Here is a 27,410-nt window from a genome sequence, read left to right as displayed (position 1 = left end):
CCCTAAAAATATAACAATTACAAGAGGAAAGGAAAAACAAATCCTATCACCTTCTCCTCCCCCATGCACACGTATTCTACCTGGATGTCAAAAATATCTTTGTTATGAAAATAAATTGTCGAAATGCCAAAGGAAACTCGCATCATCATAGGATATTTTTAAAAAAGTTTGGATGGCCCTCTTGGTGCATCTATCTATTATCAAAAATGTTCATTTAACTTTGGAAAAATATTAGGTTCATTTCTCCAAAAGTAGGCAGAAATTACTTCCCCAACGGGTCTTACAAACCAGTCGTATTTAGCGACTTTTTTCTGAAGGTGGCAACTGTGTCGTGTCAACACTGCAAAGGTTCCCTCGCCAGGCCAGGCTAAGGCTGGCACGGTTTCTTATGGGCTAACCCCGCCCCCTGCCACTTTGTTCTCGGCTTATGGTGGAAATGTTCCTCGCTGAGACTTCTTCAACCCTCTGCATGTGTGTCAACTTGGTTAGGTCCATGATTAGGCCAGCTCTTCCGCTGCACGGACTGTTGCCTCGCGAGGGTACGAACGAAACAGCTGGCGATGTAGTGAGGAGGTTTGGGCGGTCGTCACGTCAGCTTGACCGATTGCAAGATTCGAATCTCCTTGTCTGTAAACTATCAATGTATTCATTTAACTTTACTTTGCAACGTATGAGTTTCTTCTGAGGTTAGTGGCATGGCACGGCGGCTCTACCCCTTGAGTTGCCGCTGCATACTACATGTTTTCTATATCTTTTAAAACGTCGATTTTTGAAGTGTTGACTGCTACTGACATCATCCCTCACTACACACCCCATACTACTTTTGATGATTTAGATATTTATATCACAGAAGAAAAAATGTACAATATTCAATCATAATGCCTACAGTACATTCCACCCTCGGTGGAAACAACGAAACTCCCCTTCGTTCCGAAAACTTGGGAGCTGTTGATCTTTGACACCGATGCGGAGGGAATTTACAGGATGCCATCAAAGTGACAGATTTCTGTCTAAGTGGGAGGTCGCAACAGGGGCAGCGAAAGTACAGATAAAGATGCTGCCCTGTGAAAGAACCTTCTAGAGTCTAGAGAAGATAATCTTCTAAATACTTGCCGCTACTTATACTTCTTCTTACAAATAAGATGAAGAAATGTGTTAGCTGCTGTTCATGTTCTGTGAATTTATCCTTCACCAAAGTTGTGAGCAAAATAATATCTGCTGTCTACATTTCACTCTTCTCTGCAAAAAAAAAAAATACAGAAAATAGTTTTGCCTAATGTCAAGGGGGCTGAAGGAAGTGCCAGGGAGGAACTGGCGGCAGTTCGGGGGGGGTGGGGGCTCAGCCTCCCTGGCCCCTGCCTGGCTACGGGCCTGGTGTGACGAATAATTTTAGAGAATACTTGCGATTTGGCATGTTAAAATTGGAATCAGAAAAAACTGTTGTGAGGTTGGAAACACAGCACTCCCTAGTTGTTCGCCTGGAGGAAATCGCTTTCAAGTTTGAACACAAAGAGACATAATTACAAATAATTTATGCAAAATTAATATAACAACGGCTGCAAAGTACTGCGCAATGAGCGAAAATTGAAAATGCTCACAATTTGCAGTGAAAATGTGTTCATCAAATAGAAAAGTGGCAGCTTGCACAGTTGTCAAAGCGTTTCAAGATGTTTGCTGGTAGACATTTGGTAAAGTGCTGCTGTCGGAGGTCGCTCTTTTTTTTTCTAGGAATGAAGGGTCGCGGTTTCAAATCCAAAGCTCTCCCAATCCATTTTTCCATTGAGATACATTGAGTATGGAGTTTAGGAATTAAGTTGAATAATTTTGTTTCAGAATGTTCGCAATAGTTAATTCAGTGTAGAATTCCATGAATGTTTCCATTTGTTCAACGTAATTGTTTTTTCCCCCCTTCCTTTTGGCATTAAGGTATATAATTCGGAGATGAGATTTATTTCAAAGCACTAACTTTCCACTCAATATAGGCATGCTAAAGGTAAAAGGTAAAGTGCTCCCCTGTGCTATGCACCACACCATGAAGGCATATAGGCATGCTAGATGTGAAAACTAATTTGCATACATTTTCCTTCTATTAGCATTCCCTCTAAGCAATTCTTTTTATTATTTTCTTGAAAAAAGCATCAATTTGGATCGAAAATGACCCAAATTGTTGTGTTACCATAATCCAGCACAAGGTATTTGGTAAAACAGGGAATGTGATGACTAGGGCTTGGAAGTTGGTTATAACCAATTTTCGACAAAATATGTGTACGTGCGTGTGTGTAAGAGAGAGGACACTCCAGTAAAGAATTGTGAAAATAAATATTACAAAACAGAATGTGATAATCAAATCCTCAACCTAAAAGTTGCATGTAAAGTATTATGTCGTATAATTATGTATACATTGAATCAAAATATAGTTTGATGTACCATGATATACAGTATATATTTGTGTACAATTTTTCAAAGATTAACTCAAGTGTGTTTATTCTTAGGTCCCTACTCTCGAAAAAATCTTGCCTCCCCTCCCCGCAAAAGACATGGGTGTTGGTGCTTTGCTTTGCTTTGCCCCCCCCCCCCCCAAATATCAGAAGAAATTGGCACCTATTGTTGCTGCTAATATTGTTGAAGTGTTGCACAACAACCAAATATTTTCAAAAAATCTTTAATAATAAAGTTATGCATCTTTTATTAGTCCCTTCCTGATGTATGCATAGAAATATGTTATTTTGTTGTTCACTTACATATCTGGTGCAATTGCAATCTGCTAAAGAAAAGCAAGCAGAATACCACTGCTGCTGGTTGCCTGGCTCGAGCAACAACCAGTCATGCCCAGGTTTATACTGAGCCAGGTATGGTGAATATACAGAAGCAAAAGTTCAAAATGTACTTTTCCCCATTTCTTGCACATGAAGTTTTACTTTTCTGCAAATTCTTACCTCAAAACTCCTCATTCCTGGTAAATTGCCTTGCTTGGGACATCAATGAGGAGGATGAAGGTCACAGACAACACCTCCCTTATCCACGTTGTCAATTCTTTGTCCCCTTTTGAATTGAGGAAGAGGAAGAGCAGAACAAATACCCCCTCCTCCTCCCCTCCCATCCTTTGTTCAGTTGCATTTGTGCTACCTGATTTTTGGTTTAGTCACCAAGCATTTCGTCATGTTTCAAATCATGTGTAGGTGTTGCTTGCTTCACATAGTAATTAATAAGTGGTGTTCTACTGCAGCTGTAATGGGATAAATACTATAAGTAGTTTACTGACAGCCGTGAAATATTCTGAAAATTTGACCTGGTTTACCACAAAAAATTTTATTTACTGTACATATTTGTTGTATATTAATTAGATGTAATAGAAATAAAATACCATGCAAGTAAATCAAAAACAGCAATCTGGCATCTGGCAACTTCAAATTTTCTGGCAGTTTTTATGTGCAGTAAAATCTCGTTAAACAGGACCTCAATAAGCCGGACCGCTTAATCCTGAAGAAGAAAAAAAACAGAATGCAAGGTTTTAAATGTGGCTAGAAGTCAACACTTTCTACTGTTCTTTTAGGTTATTTCAGTTAATCTGGACTTTTGTTAAACCGGTCAACTTATCCCCCCATTAGTCCGGATTAACGAGGTTTTACTGTATATGAAAAAGTTGGTTTACCAGAGGTATACACATAGGTGTGCATAGACTTTCAATTTCCTATCTGGCCAATGCTAGCCTAATTGTCGTAACTTCATGTTCTTTTGACAGTAACCATTAGGTAAATGCATATGAATTTTAGCATAAACTCTGTGTATTCGTTATCATTTTAGCACAGGTTATTCTATCATTGTGATGATATTTATATTATTTAAATAATGAAAGTAAACAATTGAAAGTTAAAATTGGTGCAGAATAACAAACTGTAACAAATATAATACAATAAAAGGCTATTTCTCTACAGGTAGTATCAGCAAAATCCCTCTCATTAAATAAGTCTATAGGTTCAGTTTCTCCAAGTTTTCTAATGTGCATTACTTCATAAAATATATTATTGTATCTGGTCACTTGATAGTTAATACCATGTGCTATACATAATTTTAAAAAGTAGATTTTCATATCTCAGATGCAATCAAAATCTGAAAATGAATATATGTTAGCCATTGGAACTCTATTAAAGGAGTTAATACAGTGCTTATTTTGCAATTTTCAAATCTACATTACACAACTTAATGCGACAATCTTTTGACTCCTCCGTAAATCAGTTTTCATTTTTTTTTCTTGTGGTAGCAGTTTTGATTGTTTTAGTGTTTTAACAAATCCAATATTCTTGTTATTTACAAATGTAAATAAATAAGCCTTGCAAGTCGAAGAATGCTGCATTAGCAATAGAGGCTGTGCTTGGGAGAGGGATAAGTGCGAGCTGATTTGTGAAGGAGTTCTGTGTGATTTGCAAAGTGAAAAACATCTTCACTATGTGATTACGGATTTTTATAATAAACATCACATTGGGGGGGGGAGTAGTTTATTATTATTTTTATTTTTTTAGGGCACCCCAAGTAACCAAAAGTGGTTGGGTCAGCCATACTGAAAAGGTTGGCGAAGCATAAGAACATACCTTTGGACAACAGTAAGTTTGGCTGTGTTTCCAACGTTGGCTCCACGTGTGGTTTTTACGATGAGCAACATGCAGTTTTTACGTTGGCCCAACATATGGTTTTACGTAGGAACAACATACTGAAAACTAAAGCATGGATAGGTTTGTGTTCTGATATATACATAATTTATTGTGAGGCCAATTGTAAACAATAGTACAAATTGTTTATGAAAAAAAAATACAGCACTTTCTCAGTCACATGGTATCATTGTTTTCAAAGCTCTGTACCTTCAAGTGGTATCACAAAAACTTTTTAGAGTTCATTTATTTTTCCACCTTTCATGGAATTTAGTCTGCACGTAACATTATTTAACCACCTTCACAAGAATACCTGTAAGAATATTCTTGTACTGCTACAGTTAAACAGGCAAACATTAAGCAATTCCCAACACATCTTTCATCCCTGCTGGCTGACAAAGCACTGGTGAGTGACTGCAAGTCAAATATAGCTTCTGCTTTCATTAAAGAAATATTACATTTCCAGTATGTGCTGTGACTGAAATATTTGAAAAGAAACCCTGTTACATGTCATTTATTTTACACTCGAGAATTTACAGCACACTCTTGAAAGTTGTCTTAGCATGTGAAAGTTGTTTTTATGACTGACTTTGACTCCCTTTTTGACGGTGGACAAACGTTGGCAACCACCGTTGGACCAACGTCAATTTGCCAACCAACATAAAGCTAACCTATCGCACATCAAAACTGACTGCCCACATTAGGGGGTGCCTGGTCACCCCTGATACCTCACGCCTATGGGTATACCAAATAACATGAGAGAATATACCACCAACTGACAAGAGTTTCTCTCAACTTCCTGATGTAGAGAGAATTAGAGTTAAGGAACTTGTCAGACCAAGACCAGACTTAAGCATTGTTCACAAAAGACAATTCAGAAAGGTATTTAAAAGAAAGTTTTTATAATATTCTTAATAATATAATACAGGATTCTTGTAGAAAACCTGATGGTAAGAGATCAGTAGGAAGACCAAGATGAAGATGGAGGGATAATGTTGAGATGGACCTAAAGGAAATTGCTAGGGATGGAAAAGAGTATATAGATCTTGCTCAGGATAGGGACAGATGGAAGGCCTGTGTTGCTGCAGTCATGAACCTTCGGGTTCAAGAAGGTGAGAGAGTTAGTTAGTTAGTGTTTATAATATTCGTTGAAAGAAAGGAGGATGGATTTTCTTTCTCAGATAAGTATTTATGTATTAATGTTTCAGTATCGTTATTTAACTTTAAAGTTGGTATTTTTATTGTAAAGGTAGTTGTTGCCTGGCTCTAGCAACAACCAGCAGCACCCAACTTGGTGTGGCACCAGTGCTTTCTTCAAGTGAGGTAAGTGAGTCATACCTCCTCTCCTTTGGCTTAGTTTTGCTACAAAAATAAAAAAAGGAAATAATGGTAAAGAGAAAGACCTATTTCTCCCCTGAGCATACCACAGCAATGTACTTTTAAATTTAGGACATTGAAGCCCTTTTATTGTCATGTGTGTCTTGGAAAAGTGCAACACCCAAAGTGAAGTACAACAGCAACTGATACTGATGTACATATGTGTGTAAATATTCAATAATGCCATGTCCGATGAGGTGAGAGCTGGTTGTGGTGAATAATCGGGAAAGTTGAAAGTCCACAGTACAGAGGTAACTCACAATACACACCTGAAACATGGGTTATTATTATAGTTACTGGTACTGGTATAACCTCAGTAATGCAATACTAATTTAACAAAAGAGGGGACCTCCCCGATGGTGCAGTGGTGGAAGTGTCATCTAGTATTCAAGGGGTCCTGCAATCGATCCCCAGTGGAGGCACATAATGGTTCGAACCCCACTTTAAACTGTAGGTTTAAACCGTCCCGATTAGCCTTATTGTGTATAAAGTGGACTTAAAACACCAACTGAATCAATCAAACTGAATTACCAAAAGAATAATGCATTATTTTGCATTATGTTACTCCCCATATCTGAAAAATATACGTGTAGTTCAACTGTGTTACCCTCTGCTTTTTTTTGTGTCTATTTGCAGATTTAAATATGGGCAAAAAATGATTGATATGAGTCAGAAGGTAATTTTTTTTCTCCTTGAATTGTATGAACTTGAGTTTGCTTTATTTGGAGCTTTTAGTTGCTAGTTTCACTTTTATTTATTTATCTATATGTATAGGTAGTCCTCCTCCGTAGCCGAGCTGGTTAAGGCATTCACTCGTCTTGAGATCGTTCACTGCGGGATGGCGTAGGTTCGAATCCGGTCTGCTCGACTAAGCCCTCCCCTCCATCCAAATCGATTCAAAAGGCATAAGATGTGGTGTTTCATTTCAACCCTATTGCCGCGATCACCCACAGGTAGGTAGAAAAACTATACATAACCAAAACTATAAATCAATAACAAGTCAATCAAACGATATGACCCCTACCCCCATTTTTGTGTGAAGATATATAGAATTGGTATAAAATTTTGTTCCCCCAAAAAATTCCCATGATGCAGGCGCATCATGAACCCCCCCTGTGGGCACTCCTGACATGGAGACAAGTCAGTAGGTGTGTAATGCCTTTGCAAATTATCCTACCTGGGGTAGAGCATCCCCCCTGCATCTCCCCCTCAACTTCGAGCACTGAACTGAGACATGTTCATTAATCATTTCAGGTATTCAATTAATTAAAATATATATATATATATATGATGCATGGATGTCCACAGGATTTTTTCCAGGGAGGGGCAAGCATGGTATTTTTTCCAGGCAGGGGAAAACTAGACATATTTCCCCCATAATAGTGTTGCCCCCTCAAAAATCACTTCTTTAGATTGAAGTTATCATGTAACAGTAACACCCTTCCAATAATTTATATAATTTACTGTGACTGAAATTAAATATATGTGTGTAATATATAAGTTACTGGTAACATCCATTTTCCAGGGGGACTGTGGCCCTCCTTCCAGACGCCCATGACCTGGTGATATGGGCGGAGACAGAGGTGAGGATGGAGGGAGGGAATTGGGCTTTTTGCTTTGCGGAAGGGGATGCCCACACAGTGGTGTAGGTGTGATTTCATTTTGGAAGGTAGTTTTTTTTTCTTAGATATGGAAATTTGTATATATGATATGTTACCAGTCAGTAAACTATTATATTGTTTGTGGGAGCATAGAAGATGGTGGGAGGTGGGAAAATACCAGGCATCCCCCCCTTCTAATTCGCACACTAAGTAACATTACCATCAAACCAACACTTGTTTGTTTTTTGACCAATCAGCAGTTTTCATGTGTTATATACTTGAAGTTAGAAATAAAATAATAGTATTAACTATTTCCATTCATTGGAATGAAAATTACTGTTTATTTCGGACGGGATTGCGGATATAGGTAACCTAATAATATATAGGGATATGTATGTATAAGCAACTTATTAGTGAGTGTATTATACATCATGTGTTCTCTCAGCTCTCCAAGAACTGAAAGGTGACATTTTTAAAAAGAAATTTTACTTACGTGTTTTGTAACTAAAATTGCCTATCTAGTGTTATTTTTATGATGCAATATTCTGAATGTGGAAGCAGAAGGTGTACTTGGCAACATTGTGTGTGATCAAAGAGTGGTCAATGCTATCTTCGTCTACGAAAGTTTCATGTGAAACAAAATCGTGTAGTGTGCATACTTCGCAAGAATTTATTTGTAAATAAGCCGTTATGATTATTATTATGAATTATGTAGGATGCATGAATATACATTGCGATAGCATTGCTTTCGCACAGACGCTATGTGACAACTGACAGTCGTCCGTCGGGAAACGAAAGCCAATGGGATACTGAGACCTTGTACTTCGCCTGTAGCAAGATCGCCGTGTTGTAAATTAGTGACTACGAGTTGTGGTACAAGAGCCGAGGCAAGCAACGATGGCGCTGCATTATGTGTGAGCTCGCAGTGTAAATTAGTCGAATTTTTAGTGTACCTGTAGGAGTCAAATTGTGTGTGCTTGATTGAAATGCCAGGAAGTAAATCAAGTAATGAACAGGAACACAAATCTCCACGGGAAAGTGGGGAGGACTCTGAGGATGAAAGTGAGATTTTAGAAGAGAGTCCGTGTGGTAGATGGTTGAAAAGAAGAGAAGAGGTTAGTAATTAATACGAGTTTGTTCTTATTTGTGTAAAGTGTTTTTTAAATTGCCATTTAAAGTTGTCTTTGTGTACATAACTTGAAGGGTGTTGCCAGATGGAATAATGTTGACACTTGTTTACTTCTCGGAAATATTTTTTTGTGCTGTGCTGCTAACGTTTAGTTTACATGGTACTTGTTTTAACTCGGGATACAATTGAGTAGTCTCATATTCGTATAAGAGACTGGCTGAATTAAAATTCAGTACGTTCCAAGAACGAGCTATTTGACATGTTTACTTCGGACTTTTAACATTTTTCTTTTAGTATCCAGTCTTAATGGTTGTTAATTTCATGTCTGAAATATTTTCATTGTTTCATTTCGGATATTTTTTTAGTACACAGGCTGATGAGTGAGTAAATAAGTGATGTGTGGCAATAGTAGCATTCAGGAGACTTTTTTAATTTTATTTTTTATTGTACTAGATTTACATTTGACTTGTTATGGATATTGAAAAAATATATTTGAAAGATAACTGGCCGAAAACTCTAGTATTGGAGAGGACTGTCTGTATTAGTCGGAATACGTAGCTTGCAATTTACTGTTTGCTCTTTCTCTGAAAGCAATCGGAGATGCTCCCAATATTCTGTAATTGCTCCCTTTCTCTATACATTAAAATGTGTCCACAATTCTCTATATATTCTGTTGCCTAGTTTCACCATTTACATTATCATGTTTTCTCTTTGGTACCTTGAGCTTATCTATTTTTCTTTGTTTTTGTATTATTGTTGAAGTGTACATCCACCAATGAACATGCACATGGTTATATATCCTAGAATATGTAGGTAACAATGTAGTATAGGGCTAACGGATTTCTTCAATTTTACAGAAGAAACTACTTACGAAAATCACTTCCTGTATCATTGTGGAAGTTTGTGAAGGTGGTTTGTCTTACCGATAACTGTTTTTGTGCGAGAAATGTTATGTTTTTCTATGAAAACTTGCTTGCCTAACCTAACATAACCTTACCGGAAATGGTTTCTGGGGGCTACGTATAGTTTTACGAACTAAATTTTAACTATGCTTGCCTAACCTTACCGGAAATGGTTTGTGGGGCTATGTATGAATGGTACATGTATGAATACTGATTGACAGATTTTCTGCCCCACTAGTGGAAGATAATCTTCTTGTTTTTATGAAACATTTTGACCTTGTGTGTTCTTCACTTGAATTTTTGATGGGGAATAATTTATAAGGGTGATTAAAAAGTATTATGTGAAGCCTATGGGCATAGTAAGTTCATTCCACATCAGTCATTCTAAAAATGTTAATGTGTCAAAACGGAAAATATTCCATGTGTCACTTGTGGAATTACTTTTTTTTTTTATTTATGTCTAGAGATTCCAATTAGTCGACAGAAGGGGCAAATTTCTTTTCTTTGTTGTGCTTTGTGTGCAAGTGGATTTTTGTATATTTTTTGCATCATGATACTCAGTTTGCATGCAGTGGGACATCAATATACAGTTGTTTTTTTTAAACCAACATTTACATTTAAATGCAATCTTGGTCCAAGTTCCTTTTGTTTTATTGCGATTTCATCCTGCTACGAATGCAATTTTAACATGGTTTAATTTAGATTTGCTTCTGTTAATACTCACTTCGGAGTATTAGCGATTACTTAAGATTTTATTCAATATATGCTTTTAAGGTTAGGCAGGCCAGGTTTGGTTCACTTAGCATTAAAATAAAGTACCTAAATGCATTCTACTATGGTTCCAATTTACTTGTACATTAATTCCCACTAGTCTATGATACAGTCACTTGTCAATGGAAAATACATTGTCCATGTGAAGCATGCATGCTTGCATAAGGTAATTTTGAAGGTTTTTTTTTCTTCAACATAAATAACTTTTTTAGAAATTGAAACAGCGCTCATTATTTTAAGAAAGGTTCAAATTTCGTGTGACAATGATTGCGAAAATTATACGACAATTAGTCTTCCTGCTAGGAGAATTTGAAAAAAATCATAAAACAATCTGAACCGTTACCTCGGTGGGCTTCGTCAAGATTTTAACAAAGCTTTCAATGCAATATACAATTCATCATAGGGTAGGCTATTTTGCACACAGAATGTTGTTTTAACAGAACATAGTGCATTACTTCCATGCTTCTCCATTTGAATTGTCATTAAGAATTACATGATACTGTATAAGAATGTAAATGTGAGTATTAACACAGTGGACTGCAAAGTTTTGGTTTCGTTGCTGGTTCATTACTCAGGAATTTCCTGGAAATAAAGCACTGGTTTATAGCAGATGAAAATTGCCTGAGGTTTAAGTACAGTAAGTCCCTGATAAAATGAACTGGCAACAGGTCTGAAACATCAGCAGGAAAAGAACAAGTGCAAATACTCTCCTTTACATTTAGGTTACCTGTAGAGAAATCTGTGGATGTGGACATAAATACTGTATATAAGCATATGGCTATTCTAGCATAACAAAGCAAAACTGCATTTCATACATGCAGCTTATTTTGTACTGGGGCATTCCACCATTATGTGTGTAACATTTTACACACAAAATTTATGGTTCTATGCATGAGGTTGGATTAAAAGTTTTCATAATTAACTGATTTCATAGAGTTATGAAGTACTTTCTGGCATCTGCTAACACATGAAATAAACTGGAGTATTATGTAATAGGATGAATTCCTGAAAAGCATCAACAAAAGTGCAGTACATGTACCAAATTTTGATTTCATTTGTCTGTGAGGCATATAGGCTGCAGATGCTAGTAACTTTGATTGGTGAAATGTGCAAATTATATGCATTCACAAACATCTAAACCTTAATGCAATTAAAAACAATAAATTCCATATTAATTCATTTTGTTATTAACACTGAGTAGGACCACTTTTCATGAAATGCCTCTACTTCATATGTATAATATCTAGGTTTGCAATTCACTTTGCATTCTGTTTTAGCAGAATGTGTCTTCATTTTCGGTATCTTTTTTAGATTTGCGCATGGCACATAGATAAAAAAATGTTGTAATTAGATCAACATTTTGCTGGTACAGAGGATTGGCTTTTTATTTAAAAATATAAATTACATATGAAAGAAGTACATCTTGAAGCTTTCCTGCTGACGAATGATGAATAAATAGATTCTCTCAGGCTATCGACCCAGTGGTTTACATATGTGTACCATGGCAGAAAAAAAATTACAAGTTTAAAAACTGCATTTTGTAATTTGCCACAGCTTTATTCTACAGGGTGGTCCATATGTCTTGTTACCCCCAAATTTTTACATAACTTTATAATAATACAATATAATATAATGAAGTGTAAGGTAGCCATTCATTCCATATGTCGTGTGACACCAACAATTTTACATAATTTTATATTATGATAATAGCAATATAACAATTTGTAAGACGTATGGATTCAGTGTCAACCAGGATGTTGTTCACGCATCCAAAAGGTCAGTATGACCACCATTATTTTCATGGCACAAAATGACATGGTGCCATGACCTGAAAGGCTGCCCTAATAGCATCCTTTAATTGTTCTGTTGTTTGGTATCGTTGTTGTGATACCTTTTCCTTAATAATGCCCCAGAGGGCATTGTCACAAAACGAGAGATTAGGGCTTCTGGGAGGCCAATCCAGAGGTGCCGGATGATGTACCGATCCACGTCCTATTCACCTACTGGGAAACACTTCACTTAAATATTCCCTGACAGCGATGGCATAGTGCGGCGGTGCTCCATCCTGTTGAAACCAGGAACGTCCCAGGAGATTCATTCTTTGGAGCTGTAGAACAAAAAATGCCCGTAACATGGCGAGATAGGAGTGTTGATTGACTACGCCATTGAAGAAATAGGGAACTTTCAAGTGTTTAGCGGACATAGCGACCCAGAGCAGCTCTTCGTCCAGAAATACACATTCCTTGCACGTGCACTTCGATTTATTGCGCATTCATCGGAGAAGAAAAGGTCAGCCCGCTGCGGGAGTGTCGGAAATACCTCCAACATTCTTCCACATGCTGCATGTTGTCTACGCATGTCATCATCACTGAGCTCGTTGACGCTTGCTGGTTTAAAGGATTTCAATCCAAGATCCTTCTTCATGTGTCGTAACATTGTTGTTTTCGGGATTCCAAGCTCAGCAGACCGTTTGCGCAGTGACTTCTGTGGTGACCGAAGCACAGATGCCTCCACTCCTGCACATGTGTTCTGTCTTTTGGTTGATGCACCAGGCCTCGGTTTGTCTTTGATACATCCCAACATAAACAGTTTCTTTTCCCAACGCAGTATTGTCACTTTTGGTGGTGCATTTTTTTGGAATCGTCTTGTGAAATCTCGTCGCACATCTCTCCATGGTCTTGCCGGTATGTGGACGTTCATGGGCCCAAACAGTGACAACAAGGCGCTCTTCTACATTGTAGGAGCTTGTGTCAGCCATCTCTGCAAAAGAAGCACTGAATTAGAGATAACAAGATATTGATTCGGGGGGGGGGGGGGGGTAACAAGACATATGGACCACCCTGTAGAATGAGTACTGCACAAACATTACATTTATTTGTTGAGCTCATATTCTGATGTTTTATCACTCTCCAAAGAGAGAGGGGATAGGAGGATGCATGGTTATATTCATTGGAGATTTTTCTTGGTGGAATACCATTTTTCTTTTTCCAGGTTGTGTTTAATTTTTTTGGGTAGGGGATGTGGACATTTTGCACATGTAATCAATCTTGACAGATTGAATTGAGCAGGCTGTGCTCAAAAGTTTATGCATAGAGAAATGTTAACACAGTTGGCATCATCGGTGGCTGAGAGTATGTTGAATAGTTTTCTTATGATCCACATACTCTTCAAGTCCATTGCCTGGGTATGGGTGGGTGTCCCTTCAATTTTGTCATACTATTCACTATCATTGTTAAAATAACCCTAAATAGGCCAAAAAGCAATGTAAAAGAAGAACAGTGTTGAATATGTAGTAATATGTGATTACCACAGAATGGATTTATTTGTAAGTACATATCTTCGTGTTATACTAAAATCAATGCTATTTTGTATTATCTTTTAGTTTTCATGCCCCTCCCCCTCGAACCATGAAATATTTAAATGTGAACATCGACGATTTTGCATATTTGTAAAAATTTTAATTTTGTTCCTGTATAAATGAATGTTTCTTATGTAGAAGTGTGTAGTCTGCAATATTGGGTAGTTTTATCATTGATGCAAGGCTACCAGATGTCAGATTTAGTCGGGAAATTCCCATTACTTTTAATTTCTGTTCCAACTTTTCGAACTGCAGTCGTGATGCGAAAAGTCTCATCTGTGTGTTTACTCACAATTAGACATGTTATTTATTGTAATAATAATTGGTAATGAGCAAGATTCAGACTTCAATGGTGCTGGTGTAAGAAAATTCAACCTCGCAGCATTTCTGATCTTCTCATTGTTCCACACACTCGAATCCCCTTAAAGAAATCCTGGTCACGGGCCTTAGCAGCATGTACAAAATAAAGCACGAATGAAAGACTGATATAAGTATGAGATCTTTTTGATATTATTAACAGAGCAAGAATTAAATAAAAATCTAACATTAAACATTTCAACTATTGTGTAATCTCTCTTTTATATATATATATATATATATATATATATATATATATATATATATATATATATATACACACATACATACACACACACACACATTTTCGGATTTGCCCCCCCCCCCCTAAAAAAAATCCTGGGTACAACCTGAAGCTTGAAATATGCTATTTTAATTTTACAATTATCTTTAAGCACATTTATTACATATTTTTGTTTATGTTTACACATATTTTCAAACATTTTCTGGTATATATTTCATATTCATGCTATTTCTATGGTCTCCCTTCTTGTATTAAATACCAATGGTTTTCCGTTCATTTTTCATTCTGCCCATATTTAATTCCATATTTTAATTAAAATAACTACATATATATTTACATGTCTAACACATTTTTTGTACATATAAATCAGTTTTGTGCTGATTACAATTCAAATATGCTTTCTTTCTGCGTTTTCTTCATATTTCCCTGGGTACACCATGGCCGTCAGTGTCAACACAGGTATAACTTCAGATTCTAAATGTCATGGGCACTTTGGGGTTAAATTTCAGTGGGATTGTTACAATTACAGAATGTCCATGGCTGTTTTCATGTCCTTCACTCTGAAGTTGCAACACAGAACTATTATAGCATTCTTTAGCACTTATTTCATTTATTACATCTCACAATATTTATTTGCCGTTAGTTAAGTTTTCGTAGGTGTAAACACTAGCGTACACAGTTTTTTTTCGGGGAGGGCGAGATACGCAATAAAATATTTCGAAATTACCAATTTTAACCTTCGTTTTGAAAGTTGTTCAAATACAAAAATGGTAATCGGAGGTAAATTAAGAGAGTTTGCGTACACGGGTTTGGTTTTCCTGAATTATTTACTGTAAATTTTCGGAGGGGGCTGCAGCCCCATCAGATCCTCGCTTCGTATGCCAGTGGATGTAAATGCACAGACCTAGGTGCAACGTGAGAGGGATTTCCTTAACAGTCTACCTTCTTATTTGGAAGTCTAAATAAAGAACCATTGCCAACAACAGTGAAGTGTTCATTACGTTGCACCGCGAAGGTTACTTTGTTACTTAATAACTTGTTGGATCGTTAGGCACGAGTTTCTCGCTGTGCTTTCAGAGGTTTATTTTTTTCCCCTTTCTTTTTCCTCTCCTCCCTTGACACTGTAGAACCTATTTTTGGTTTCCAAGCCCAGAGGGCAAACTGTTAGCAACCGGTTCTTGACTGCATTCTTCTGTGACAGCGATCTGTAGCTTTGTATCCTGAGAGGCTGGCAGCTTTTCTGCTGCTTTCTCGCTCAGTGTTGCCAGCGGGAAATTTCCCACTATAGGGATTTTTTATGTGTACAGTAAAATCTCGATATTACGTTTTCAGACCCAGTGTTCAAGTTCTTCTGTGATGTTTGATAAAATCAACATCGTGCCTCGATGAATAGTTAGCAGGTTTTTTTCGCATCTGTTGATCACAAATTTTGATGTCGGAATGGTTTTGAACACATTGTTGCTCGGGTGGTAGCCTAAATGGGAATCATATGTAATGATTACGAATTCCCCCAAATGTCAAAATACGGCAGTTGGGACTTGACAATGAATGGGTGTATGGGTTTTAAAGATATATAAAGCCATATTGATGCCAATGCACAGTTTCCACTAACTGGAAAATCTTCGGTAATTCCAGGAAATTGGATCTGCAACTCGGAAAGTCAGGGCTTATGAAATCCGATGGATTCGAACCGCTGTCTGCCTTCACCGAGTATCGAAACACACCCCTTGATTACGTGCTTCATCTTGTTTGTGTTTAAGGAATTTTTACGAGATAGGATCGTTGGTTTGTTCCGATTCGAAATCTGTGCTAGGGCAGAATACGACGTTCTCCCCATGATACCAGTGGTCTTGCATTGCATAGGCAGACTAGGGTAATGTCATTAGTCGGACCAGTCACTCAAACTTGGTCGCCTTTCTCTGACATTGAGGATTGCAGTACACAGCCCCTTTTACAAATGAAAGTAGTCCTTTCAGGCGAGTTGTGTTCCCTATATTATTCATGTTGCAGTATTCTTGGCTCAAGTGTGGGATGAATTGATGAATAAAGCCCTGAAGTTCCGGCATTTATTTTGGTTAAAATGGGCAGACAAAAAGGCACTTATAATGTGGAAAATATGCACAATTAACCGAAGAAAGTAGCAAATTCCAAGTCACTTATACCTTAATTTCATGTAGTTATTATCTACTTTCCTTTCTTACCTTTATTCCACATAACAACTAGTTTCTATAAGTTTTCGACATTCGTAGATAGTCGTCTGTCAAAAAGAATTATTTTCCATAACAGGAAATCATCTCTATATCTTGACAGAAGTAATTAGAATATACTGAAACAGGCTATTGTAACATTTGACTTCTAAGAATATCAAAAATTGTGTTGCTTCGGTCAGGAAGGCGCTTTATTCTTGCATATTTTCCCAGTTAACCATTCCGTACAGTGCGTCTTTTAGCAGGCGGTTCCTTTTTTGCCAGTGTCTCAGCTAATAATATTCATAGCTTGAATGCAATTTTTTATGTCGCTGATAGTGGGGGTAGAAATATGAGTTATGAAAACAATTTTTTTAGTGTACTTTTATATGCATGAACGTTCCATTGATTCACAATCTGCAAACACTCGAAAAAGCTGTGCAGTGTTTCAAGCTGTTCTCTATTTTCAGTCTCATGACATAGCGTTTTATGTATAAAAAAAATATAGATGGAAGCATGTTAATGTTCCTCTCCATTCTTTGAAGTTCGTTTGCACTTTCGTGACATCCTTTTACCTGTGTAAAGGACTACGTGTTGAAGCGACCTGGACAAGAACATTAGTACGACAAGGATGTACAGTAAAACCTCGTTAGTCCGGGCTGATGGGGAGATAAGTTGTCCGGTTTAACGAAAGTCCGGATTAATTGAAATATCCTAAAAGAACAGTAGAAAGTGCATTAAAACACTTTTTATAGCAACAAAGCACGTTTATTATGGTGTATTTAAAGGGCATAGACCTAAATACACTATACAATGCCATATATAGTCTACGGGAAACAGAATTCCATCCATCAGTAGTTGACTGCTTTTTCTTTGGGAAGTTCGCTTGTTGACTTCTTGTCATATTTAAAACCTTGCATTCTGCCCTTTTTTTTCCTGGTCGGATTAACGAGGTTTTACTGTACTAACTACAAACGAAGAAAACATTGCAGTTACTCGATAGTATTGATTTGTGTTTATTTAACAGTAAAAGTATATCAGCATATTGTTGATTGAGTTTTATCATTATTTTGTTGAGGTAGCTATTATTTAATTTAGAAGCCTTAGAGATGCTCAATTAGTTATCGTATGTATTTCACAACTTACCCTTTTTTGGAAAAAAAATACTAAATGGGTTCTTTCAGTACCTTGCAACAGTGGCTTTTGTTGAGATATTCAAGTCAGAGAGATTTCTTACATTGGACAAGATGCGATATCCCACAAACAGGCACGTATTTCGAAATCTATTTCGGGGGGGGGGGTCCAAATCAAGTGACTCAGAAATAATAATAATAATCATATAAACATTTAAATTGAAAACATTAAATTATAATAATAATATTAAATTAATATTGTATTGCTATTATTACATTGATAATTAAAAACTGGGTAAGAGTAGATATATAAAGCATGTATTCATTATATATCGTGTAGTTAAGATCGTTAAAATTTGTTTTAAAGCAACTGTCCAAATCAGAATTGAAATAAATAACACGAAATAATGTTAGATCGGGTTGACAAAAATTAAAGTTTCAGATTAATATCTTTGGTACTGGCATTCAAAGTACGGCGGGAATGAATAACCCTCGATTATGCAACAAATGCTAAACAAGTATATTTTCATTGTTTAATGTTAGTACTTGGTAAGTCTTTTGGGGGGGGGGGGGGCGGAACCTTGGGATTCGCTCCAAAATACATCCTTGACAGTGCGGTAGGATAGTTTAGTGTCAATCGTCTCCCAATAAAATAATTATGTTGTTATGCAGTCATTGTACTACGTTAGCTTTTGTTTAGACACATGAAATTAATAAAGGAGTTATGAGAACTTAATAAATTGAAACAAATAACCCTCGATTATACAACATGTTAAACAATAACCCTCGATTATACAACATGTTAAACAATAACCCTCGATTATACAACATGTTAAACAAAGCATATTTTCATTATTTAATTTTTGTACTTCCTCAACCCCCCCCCCCCCCAAATACATCCTTTCCCACAAAGTGCTGACCTCCGTGGCGGAGTGGAGTGGGCGCCAGGTGTCGCCTGGTTCGAATCCCGGCATGGCCATGGTTGGTTGTTCTTTGTGAGTGTCCCTTCATCATATCATCACTCATCTTTATCTTCGCGAGAAGTGGCAGAAAAGCGAAGTAAAATATAAATCAATGAATGAAGATATTCCACGAAGCAAGATGAACAGAGAGGACATCTCTTTCTCTCTTTTTTTTACGTCTCCATTTCTTCTCCCCTCTTGCTTCTAGAGAGAGAGAGAGAGAGAGAAGAAATAGAGTGAGAGCAAAAGGTTAGCGAAGGAGAGGAACAGATATAGAACGAAATGGGATGAACGAGTAAAGAAAAAGAGGTACGGTCAGAGAAAGATAACTCTTTCTTCATACTTTTTCCCCATTATTCTCGATCTTCTTTGTCTTTCTGTCATCTTTCCCTCTCTGGTACTCTTCCTCTTTCTCGTCTTTCTTGGGAATGGACATTTCCGACGCAAATGATGTGACCGGGAACAGAGCAGATTTAAATGTATATGTCGCTTTGTGTGGTTATCTTTAGAAAGTATCCCGAAGTGTTACTCAGCAGTAGACACAAAGAACTACTGGCAAAAGAGAAATCTAGGACTGCAGAGTCGCTAAATGTCGTCCTCGTGGAAAGATTACGCGAAGTGGCTTCGTTTAAGGTTAATTGTGTTTACTAAGCAAGTTTACGATCGCGGTGGGTTTTTGCTGAGAACACTTTAGGGGAAAAGGGTTAATGTAAAAGCACGCTGGGCTGTGCAAATGCGGAACAGGACTCGGGTACACTGACCTCGCAAATGGCACGAGAAGTGCTTTTCGAAGTTTGGGTATTGAACGTGTCGAGGACACAAGCCTACCATACCCTGTCTCAAATATCTCTGGAGCAGCCGAACGAAAACAAGTCTCTGAGCAAGTACTGACGCGAGACGGCTCCACCAATGAACACGTGCGAGGGAACTGTATTGCGTGGAGTGGTGGAAATCAAATCAACTGCACTTCTCAGCAGCGTGTACTGCTTCGCTCAGCCCACTCGATTTCCTTTCCATCTCTGACGCTGGGAGCGTTTTTGATCCAGCGTTTAGCTGGAACAGAGTATAGTGAGAGCGCTAGCCAACGGAAAAATCGGATGTTGTTCATTTTAGTGGGCGCAAATGCCTAGCATAATCTGGCTCACAGCGTACGCTTCTGTAGCTTTCTTTCGGTTGGATACAGATGAATAGGATAGATGTGGCATGTTACTGTGCAATTCATATCTTTCAAATCCTCCCTACCCATAGTGTTGTAGGTTGGCAACCATCTCTGCCCTTGTAGAGGATTTGCCGATCTCCGCGACGGAGTGGTTATCACAGCGCGCTACGACGCCATGGGTTCCGGGTTCAAATCCCGAGTGGGTGTTCTTTGCGAGTGTCCCTTCATCACTCATCCTCATCTTCGCGATTAGCCAAAAGTTGCAGGAAAACTAAGTAAAATAAACCAATCAACCGTAGCCAGTAAAATTATATGCAGGACATTTGTCCTGTCCGTGTGCGGGCCTCCTGGATGGTAGTGGTAGCATTGTCGCCTTTTAATCAAGGGGTCCCGGGTTCGATACCCGGTGGAGGCACAGTGGTTCGGATCCCACTTTAAAATGTAGGTTCAGTCCCGATTAGCCTTACTGTGCATAAAGTGGACTTAATAACCAAATCAATCAATCAAGTCTTGTCCATGAAATTAGTGATTGTCCCTTCATCGTTTCACCATTCATCTCCATTTTCGCAATTAGCCAAAAGTGGCTGCAAAGCGGCGTTAAATACACTGATTCAGTCAATCTGTTCTAATTCTCTCATTCTGTATCTTTCGGTTCTCACATCCTCTTACATTGGGTACTGGTGCAGCTAACGAACTCTCTCAATCCAATATTTTCCATTCTTACCGATTTCCTTTAGGTCCATCTCAACGTTATTCTTCTTGGCCTTTCTACAGGTCTCTTACCATCAAGCTTTCCAACAAGAATTCTGTAAACTCTCATTCGTGCCACGTGGCCTGCCTACCTAAGTCTTCTTGATTCAGCTGCGGAGAGTAAAGGTGGCCGGAGTGTGATGTTGCTCACACCACCCCCGTTGTGGCAAATTGAGAATGTGTGGAACCAACCCTATGTTCTCATGGCAGAGTGCATTGCACAGCCGCTATGTTTGCCTACATCGCGATTAACCCAAGATACTGAAATACCACGTAAAAGAAGCTTAAGAACGACAGGATATTTGAATAGAAGAGATCACTTCGCGTCTACCCACGCCTGTTACCCCTCCCCAACTGAAACCTGGAGAGTTGACAACGGGATTCGAAGGAATGCTGCTCTCCCTATGAGTCACAGCATTGAACTGTAGACAGGAGGGCGGGAGGGGATCTGATGAGTCAGCTGATGTTCGTGCGCCATCCAGACGCCTATTGATTCTCGTTTCGTTACGCCACCTGGAGTAGTCCAAGGATACGCAATTGACAGGTTGTGTCAACGCTGGGACAAACATAATGGAGTAGAACGGTGTTTCTGTTCTCTTGTAGCATTTAGTTTCTCTTCAGTTTTGCGCAAGGCTTGCATTTCGTGGAACGGTGAGTGCAATTCTAGTGGAAGACAGTGCAACTTGTCTCCACTGTTGCCGGCGCGAGTTTTGATCCAGATCTAGCTCTTTTGCGAGTGCTTGAAAAGTCGTGCAACCCTAAGTTCGATCGTTTGATACCAAGAGACATTTCGAATGGTGGGGAAATTCCAGCCACTTCTCTTGAAGCATTGGGATATTATGTAAATTGCATATATAGCCTCGGGGGTGCCCATCTCCCCGCTAAGGGCAATGACGCCCTCCCCAAGTTCGTGTCATAATCCTCATAAAGTATTACTACTACTATACTATTACTGAAAGCAGTGGCGGCGATTGGGTCCCAAAACGGGGGGGGGGGGGGGGGCAAAGACAGTACATTTCCCTTTGTAGATAAGATTTAGCGTAGTGCGGGGGCAAAAGTGGCGAAAACTGGGGGGCTGGCAACTGCTCCCTCTCGCCCCCCTAATCGCCGGCAACTGACAAAGCTTTACTGAACATTTTACTTGTTCTGGTCCTATTCTTCATCTAACGGATTAAATATGACGCATTTACAGTAGTAGCAATGAATTGGAACCAGCTAAAGTAAATGAATTGGTAAGGAAAATGTGTTCTGATTCTCAATCTGCCGTAAACGTTTTTTCTTACATGTACATTTTTGAAAAAGTGTACACATTTTGAATTTTATATTGTTTCAAGAACCCCCCCCCCCCTCCCAATTGTTGATGGCGTTTCTCTGTAGCCCCAGCCCAAAGTGCCAAAAATAGGAACCAGAATATTCTCTCATTCCCTAAAAAAAAAAATCTTCCCTGTCTCGACTTATGACATGGAAGCTGTCAGCACTGTTGCCAGTTTATCTTTTTAGGAGCCAGATCTGGTTCTTTTGCGCACTCATTTGGCTTCTAAAATTTCGAAATTCATAAGAAAGTTTTTTTTAGCTCCACGAGGGTATACTTTGCTCCAATTCTAGCCCTTTTAGTATTACATTCTCAATAACGGCTTCCAAGCCAAATTCCTTTTTTTTTCCTCCACGCAACAATCGTGTTTACGTCCATAAAGCAACCCCTATTTGTTTACAGAATTCATCGGCAAGCATGAGTCATTGTTGTAAAACTGCAGTTGTACAACTTTAATAAACAGTACGCGTTACACACACACACATGAGCGTAAAGAGCAGTCAGTACCATTAAAAGGACGGACAACAATGGCTTGGTTTTAGTACATAGTCCTAACTGACGGTCAAGTCATATAATACCATTCAAAAGATTACACAATGAACGGGTTGATTGAAAGCAGCGTCCGAAATTTGGAGGGAAGATCTTGTCGCATTGTAATGGAATTCTTCCCCTCCTGTCCAGTTCTGTGCTATGAAGCTTGACTCATAGTTTTGTGGTTTGCGTTGTATTTTGAAATCCATTCCGTTTTGGCCGGTCTCACATGACGGAGTGCTTAGCACATCACGCTACGACACCAGGGGTAACTGATTCGAATCCCGGCCTGGGTATGGCTGTTTGTGTTTGTGAGTGTCCATTCATCAATTTCATCACAATATTGATAACAAACACATCAACAAGAATGTATGGATGTATACACAGTACATATTTGTATATTTAACCTTCTAGCGGGCGCGTTCATAATCGTGTCACCAGCGGGCGCGTGACGCATTTTTTACGTCATTTAGTATCATTCATTATGAGCAAGGATTTTTATAATATAAACGTAAATGTTTTTGGGTCTACATTTATTTATATCATATCTGAGGTTAATATAAATGAAACATTGAAATACAAGTTAGAATGCTGAAAAAAAAGAAAGAAAACAGTACGTAACTTATTACATATTTATAGCGCACCACGCTTTTCATCGGCAGGCGCGTGTCGTACTTTTTACGACAGATATTCCTGCTGAAAACGTAAATATTACAAGTTTATGTACACACACTTTACATTCCAAGTTCAAGAGGGACCGAGTCGAGTAAAAATTCTCTACGTCATATGATAAATTATGGGTAGTCTATGGCAATATACTGTGTACACAATCCCGCCTCCCCCTTCCCTCACCGCATACACACACACACACTATATAGTATATCTCGTATAAACTTAGTAAACTAAACCAAATAATAAGAAATTACTTTCACATTTTCGGATATGTCCGTCCCCTCAAAACATCCTGGGAACGAGCCTAGCTACCAAAGTAGGTCAAGTCGCGATTAGCCTTTCTGTACATAAAGCGGACTCAAAAACAAAAAAAGCGCTGAATTTCTTTAACGTCTACGTTTTGTCGACTCATTTTCAACAATGACCTGACGAAATAATTACAGAACAGGAGCAGGCGCGCAGCGCAAACTTTACGACACGGTGTTCTCATCTGAAATAAACAACAATTGACAGAGTATAACATATGGATTAGTAACAATGACTGCTAATATGCAACACAAAATACCTATTTGAGGAATACATAAAAGCATAGGTCGACGAATTCAAAGGAAACACAAGAAAATTAAAGAAAATTACTTTTGGCATAAATTTTGCGCAGGCGCGCCCGCTCGAAGGTTAAAGAAAACACGTTAATGTTCAGTTAATTGATTAACTAATCTAACTAAATTATCACCCACTGTCAAGTATCATAGATACCATTGCTTACTGTGATGTATTTTATTTTCATTACCAATAACTACTCTGCTATATTACTGTAATATATACATATTCTACACTATTATTATTATTATATACTATTCAGTTCTGTATTATATATATCATGTTTACAAATCGCATTATTTAATTACAATAACACGCGGTAAATGTAAAACGTAAGACAAAATGTAAACCGAAATTGTACTGGAGTATCGGAACAATCAAGGGATCAAACATAATTGTATGTATGCATGTAAAAAACCTTTTTCCCCCCTTTGGAAATAATAAATATATTTGCAAAGTAAAATGGGGGAACCAGTATTCGGAACATAAGACGTCGTATCTACGGCACCAGGACCTAAGGGCATACCCTCGAATGTATGCGAGTGGAGGTGGGCTGTTTCATTTTCGTTTTTTCATCATATCATCACTCATCTCCATCTTCGCAAATTATCAAAGAGCGAAGTAAAATAAAGCAAATCATATCAATATGAAACCATTCCGTTTTGTTATGTACTATTGGGCGCGTGCGTGTTCCTGTGAGGGAAAGAAAATACCAAGCATACTCTTGAAGGAGTTAGCAAAAAATGTTTTTGTAAATAGTCATCACCTTAAAGTTAATAATATAATAATCCCCCACCCTCCCCTTGAGTACCTAAAATTGTGATAGGAGGCAGTTTATCGCATCTTCGAATATCCAGCTCAATTTAAGGTAAAAACTTAGCTATCTTATGTGGATCAGGTTTGGCAACATGAGCTGTCATGTATTTGTAGGTCCGTAGCTGCTGTAGAATGCAAGGTAGCTTGGATATTTGTGTTTATACCAAGTAATCTGCATTATGAGAGCTCGTCCATTAAGGTATTTCTAATGCTTTTGATGGGCAGTGTACTGAGAGCAGGAAAAATCTTCGAACTGATTAGCTGAGGGTCACAATTCGAAGCTTTGTCTGGCTATCTTCATCTTCGGACTAAGAGAGAGACGTGAAGCTCTTGGGGCCTCCCCCATGGCGCAGTGGTAGCGTCGTTGCCTTGTAATCAAGGGGTCCCGGGTTCGATACCCGGTGGAGGCACAAGTGGTTCGGATCCCACTTTAAACTGTAGGTCCAGTCCCGATTAGCCATACTGTGCATAAAGTGGACTTAAAACACCAACTCAACGTGAAGCTCTTGATGGGGATGGGATTGGAATAACAATTTTATGAACCTATTGAAAGCTACGATTCGGTACAAAACCGATTTCGAGTCCTGGTCTAGCCTGCTTTTATCGCTGAATTTCTACATAGTACATCTGTGTGTGCTAAATAGTAGTAAGACATTTTTAGTAGCATCTGATTGTAATTGGCAACAGAATTTTGTCTGAAGTGATAAAAGTGGCACACGAAAATACCTAGATGGAAAAATTTGTCAGCTTCATTTTAGCTCTTTTGCTACTAATTGTTTGGCAACACTGATTTTCGCAACGTAACAGCCGAACACTTGAAAGGGCGTGCTAGTTGATGCACTCGCTCCTTTAATAAACATCTCAAAGTCGGCTGTCAGGTGTTCTAATAGTTCCTCTCTCCCTTGCGCAAGAGAAACTATGTAGTTAAAATACGCAATGTGAAAAGCAGATCAGACGGCATCTTTCTCCGCACCTGTTTATAGTGCCCACTGTTCCACCCCCACCCCCACCCCTCAAATTACGTGTATGCACAGACTGGGTCGATGATTTAGGTTACACCAACACAAAAATGTATATATTCCCTGTAACGTAGGAATGCTTTAAGGAAGGTTAACTGATTGAAGTCAATATTGTGGTTGCGTCAGCACTTACGTTATTTGCGCCATTCACATTGTTCGGGGCCAAGCCCCTTACCACAAATAAAACCAACCCACCTCTCCGAGGATCAAAGTTTCCTTGCCCAGGTTAAAAGCTGAGACTGTAAAGGAGCACTCAGCCCGTATAAGGACATAACACAGGACAACACATAACCCTACAGAGAATTGTACTGTACTGGTTGTAGGTCCAGACGCCAGAGCCTCGTTGGCCTGTAGAAATGCAGTTTACAAACGGAATGAGACCCTTAGCATTGAGTGTGCCATGAAAGGACTCGAGGCTGTAGCGAGATGGGGTAATGTATACCTTTTGCACCTAGCACCCCGATATCGTAGTGGTATCGTCATTGCTTTCTAATCAAGGGGTCACGGGTTCAATACCTGGTGGAAGCACACAGTAGTTTGGTTCTTATTTTAAACTGTAGGTCCAGCCCCGATTAGCCTTTCTGTGCATAAAGAACTCAAAACATCAAACATTTTGTATACTATTTTGCTTTACGTCACTGAGGGCTAGGGAGGTTGATTTAAAATTAACACGTCTGTTATTAACTAATATCAAGAGTTGTTAAAGCTCCATGAATTGTAAATATATTCAATTCCTATCCTGGAGAGAAAATGGGCAAGCTTAAATGAGTTCTTGACCGTAAAGAACTTTTTTTATATTTATCATTAAAGTATTTGAGTTCGGTCCCGGAACATTTTTTTCCCGGATCAGTTTAAATACGGTCCAAGTTTGGTATTGAAATGAAACATTACCCAAGTTGGACCGAATTTAAATTCTACGAGAAGAAAGGTTCCGGTCCTGTTACGAACCCAATAGAACTCATTAGATTTTATGGGTTCCTGCCAGTGACGGCGCCAGCCTGAAATCAGTAGAGGGGGGGGGGGGGCGGCTACAGATTTCGGAGTCAATTTCTCGGGGGGCTACTTAAAAGGCATAGGCGACGACTTCGGGCGGGGGGCAAGGTATCATCTGCCCTCCAAAATTCACGTAGAGTCACACACATATATAATATTGTTTATGCCAACATTTCCCTCCAAAAAATTATTTAAAGCTGCCGCCTGTGCTAAAAGGTTTACTTAATACTTTATTAGGGCATCATTTAACCAGTGACATATTTTACAGTCAGGCGCAAAGCTAAATCAGTAAGATGTTGCATCTTGTTTCATCATATACAAAAGTACTTTTAGGTACGAATCTTTAATGTCAAATAGAATGCAACAATGATTATATGTTATTCTTTTCATAACAATTATTGAGTGGAATAATATCGCAGACTTTATATTCGTATGAACAGTACAAGATACACCATAAATCTACACTCATTATCAACTCGCTGGATATACTGTACTCTTAAATGGTGAGGTATAGAAATAATGATAGTAACTAGCGAAGAAACTGATCATTCGCATTAATTCTTTCACCTGAACAAACCAAATGTGTACGTTGAAAATGACTGAACTGCTACGTCAGATCTTGTTTTGAAAGTAAGTTTCAATTTCCCTTTTAAACTTTCGTCAGTTTTGGAACACCGTCTGATTCAAGATTCCCGAAATTTCTCTCATTTGAAAGATTTTATTTTAAGTTTAAATTGGACGAAACTGGAATACGTGAGCTTCTGAATTGTGCAGTACGTTGCATTTCGTCTGGTGTATTTTCGTCCCCGGAACTACTGCAAAACAATGATCAGACTCGTTTTGTATCGATTCAGGCGTCTTGCGTGATTCACGCGGTGACCTTGGATCCACG

General features: G+C 38.4%; 1 protein-coding gene across 4 annotated transcripts in view; it reads left to right on the top strand.

The window, feature by feature from the left end:
- Positions 1 to 8,215: 8,215 nt before the first annotated feature.
- The window catches only part of Madm (MLF1-adaptor molecule), a 127,358-nt gene continuing 108,163 nt past the window's right edge, over positions 8,216 to 27,410 (top strand). For all 4 annotated transcript variants that reach the window (XM_083130857.1, XM_083130839.1, XM_083130848.1 and 1 more), the window contains exon 1: positions 8,216 to 8,739. In XM_083130857.1, coding sequence (XP_082986983.1) covers positions 8,611 to 8,739 — 129 coding nt within the window. In that variant the 5' untranslated portion in view covers positions 8,216 to 8,610. The remainder of the gene's footprint in view (positions 8,740 to 27,410) is intronic.

Source organism: Lepisma saccharinum, chromosome 1, assembly GCF_977018435.1.
Source record: "Lepisma saccharinum chromosome 1, izLepSacc3.1, whole genome shotgun sequence".
Lineage (NCBI taxonomy): Eukaryota > Metazoa > Arthropoda > Insecta > Zygentoma > Lepismatidae > Lepisma > Lepisma saccharinum.
Note: the sequence above shows the minus strand (reverse complement) of the source record. Positions and strands in the feature narration are given on the sequence as shown.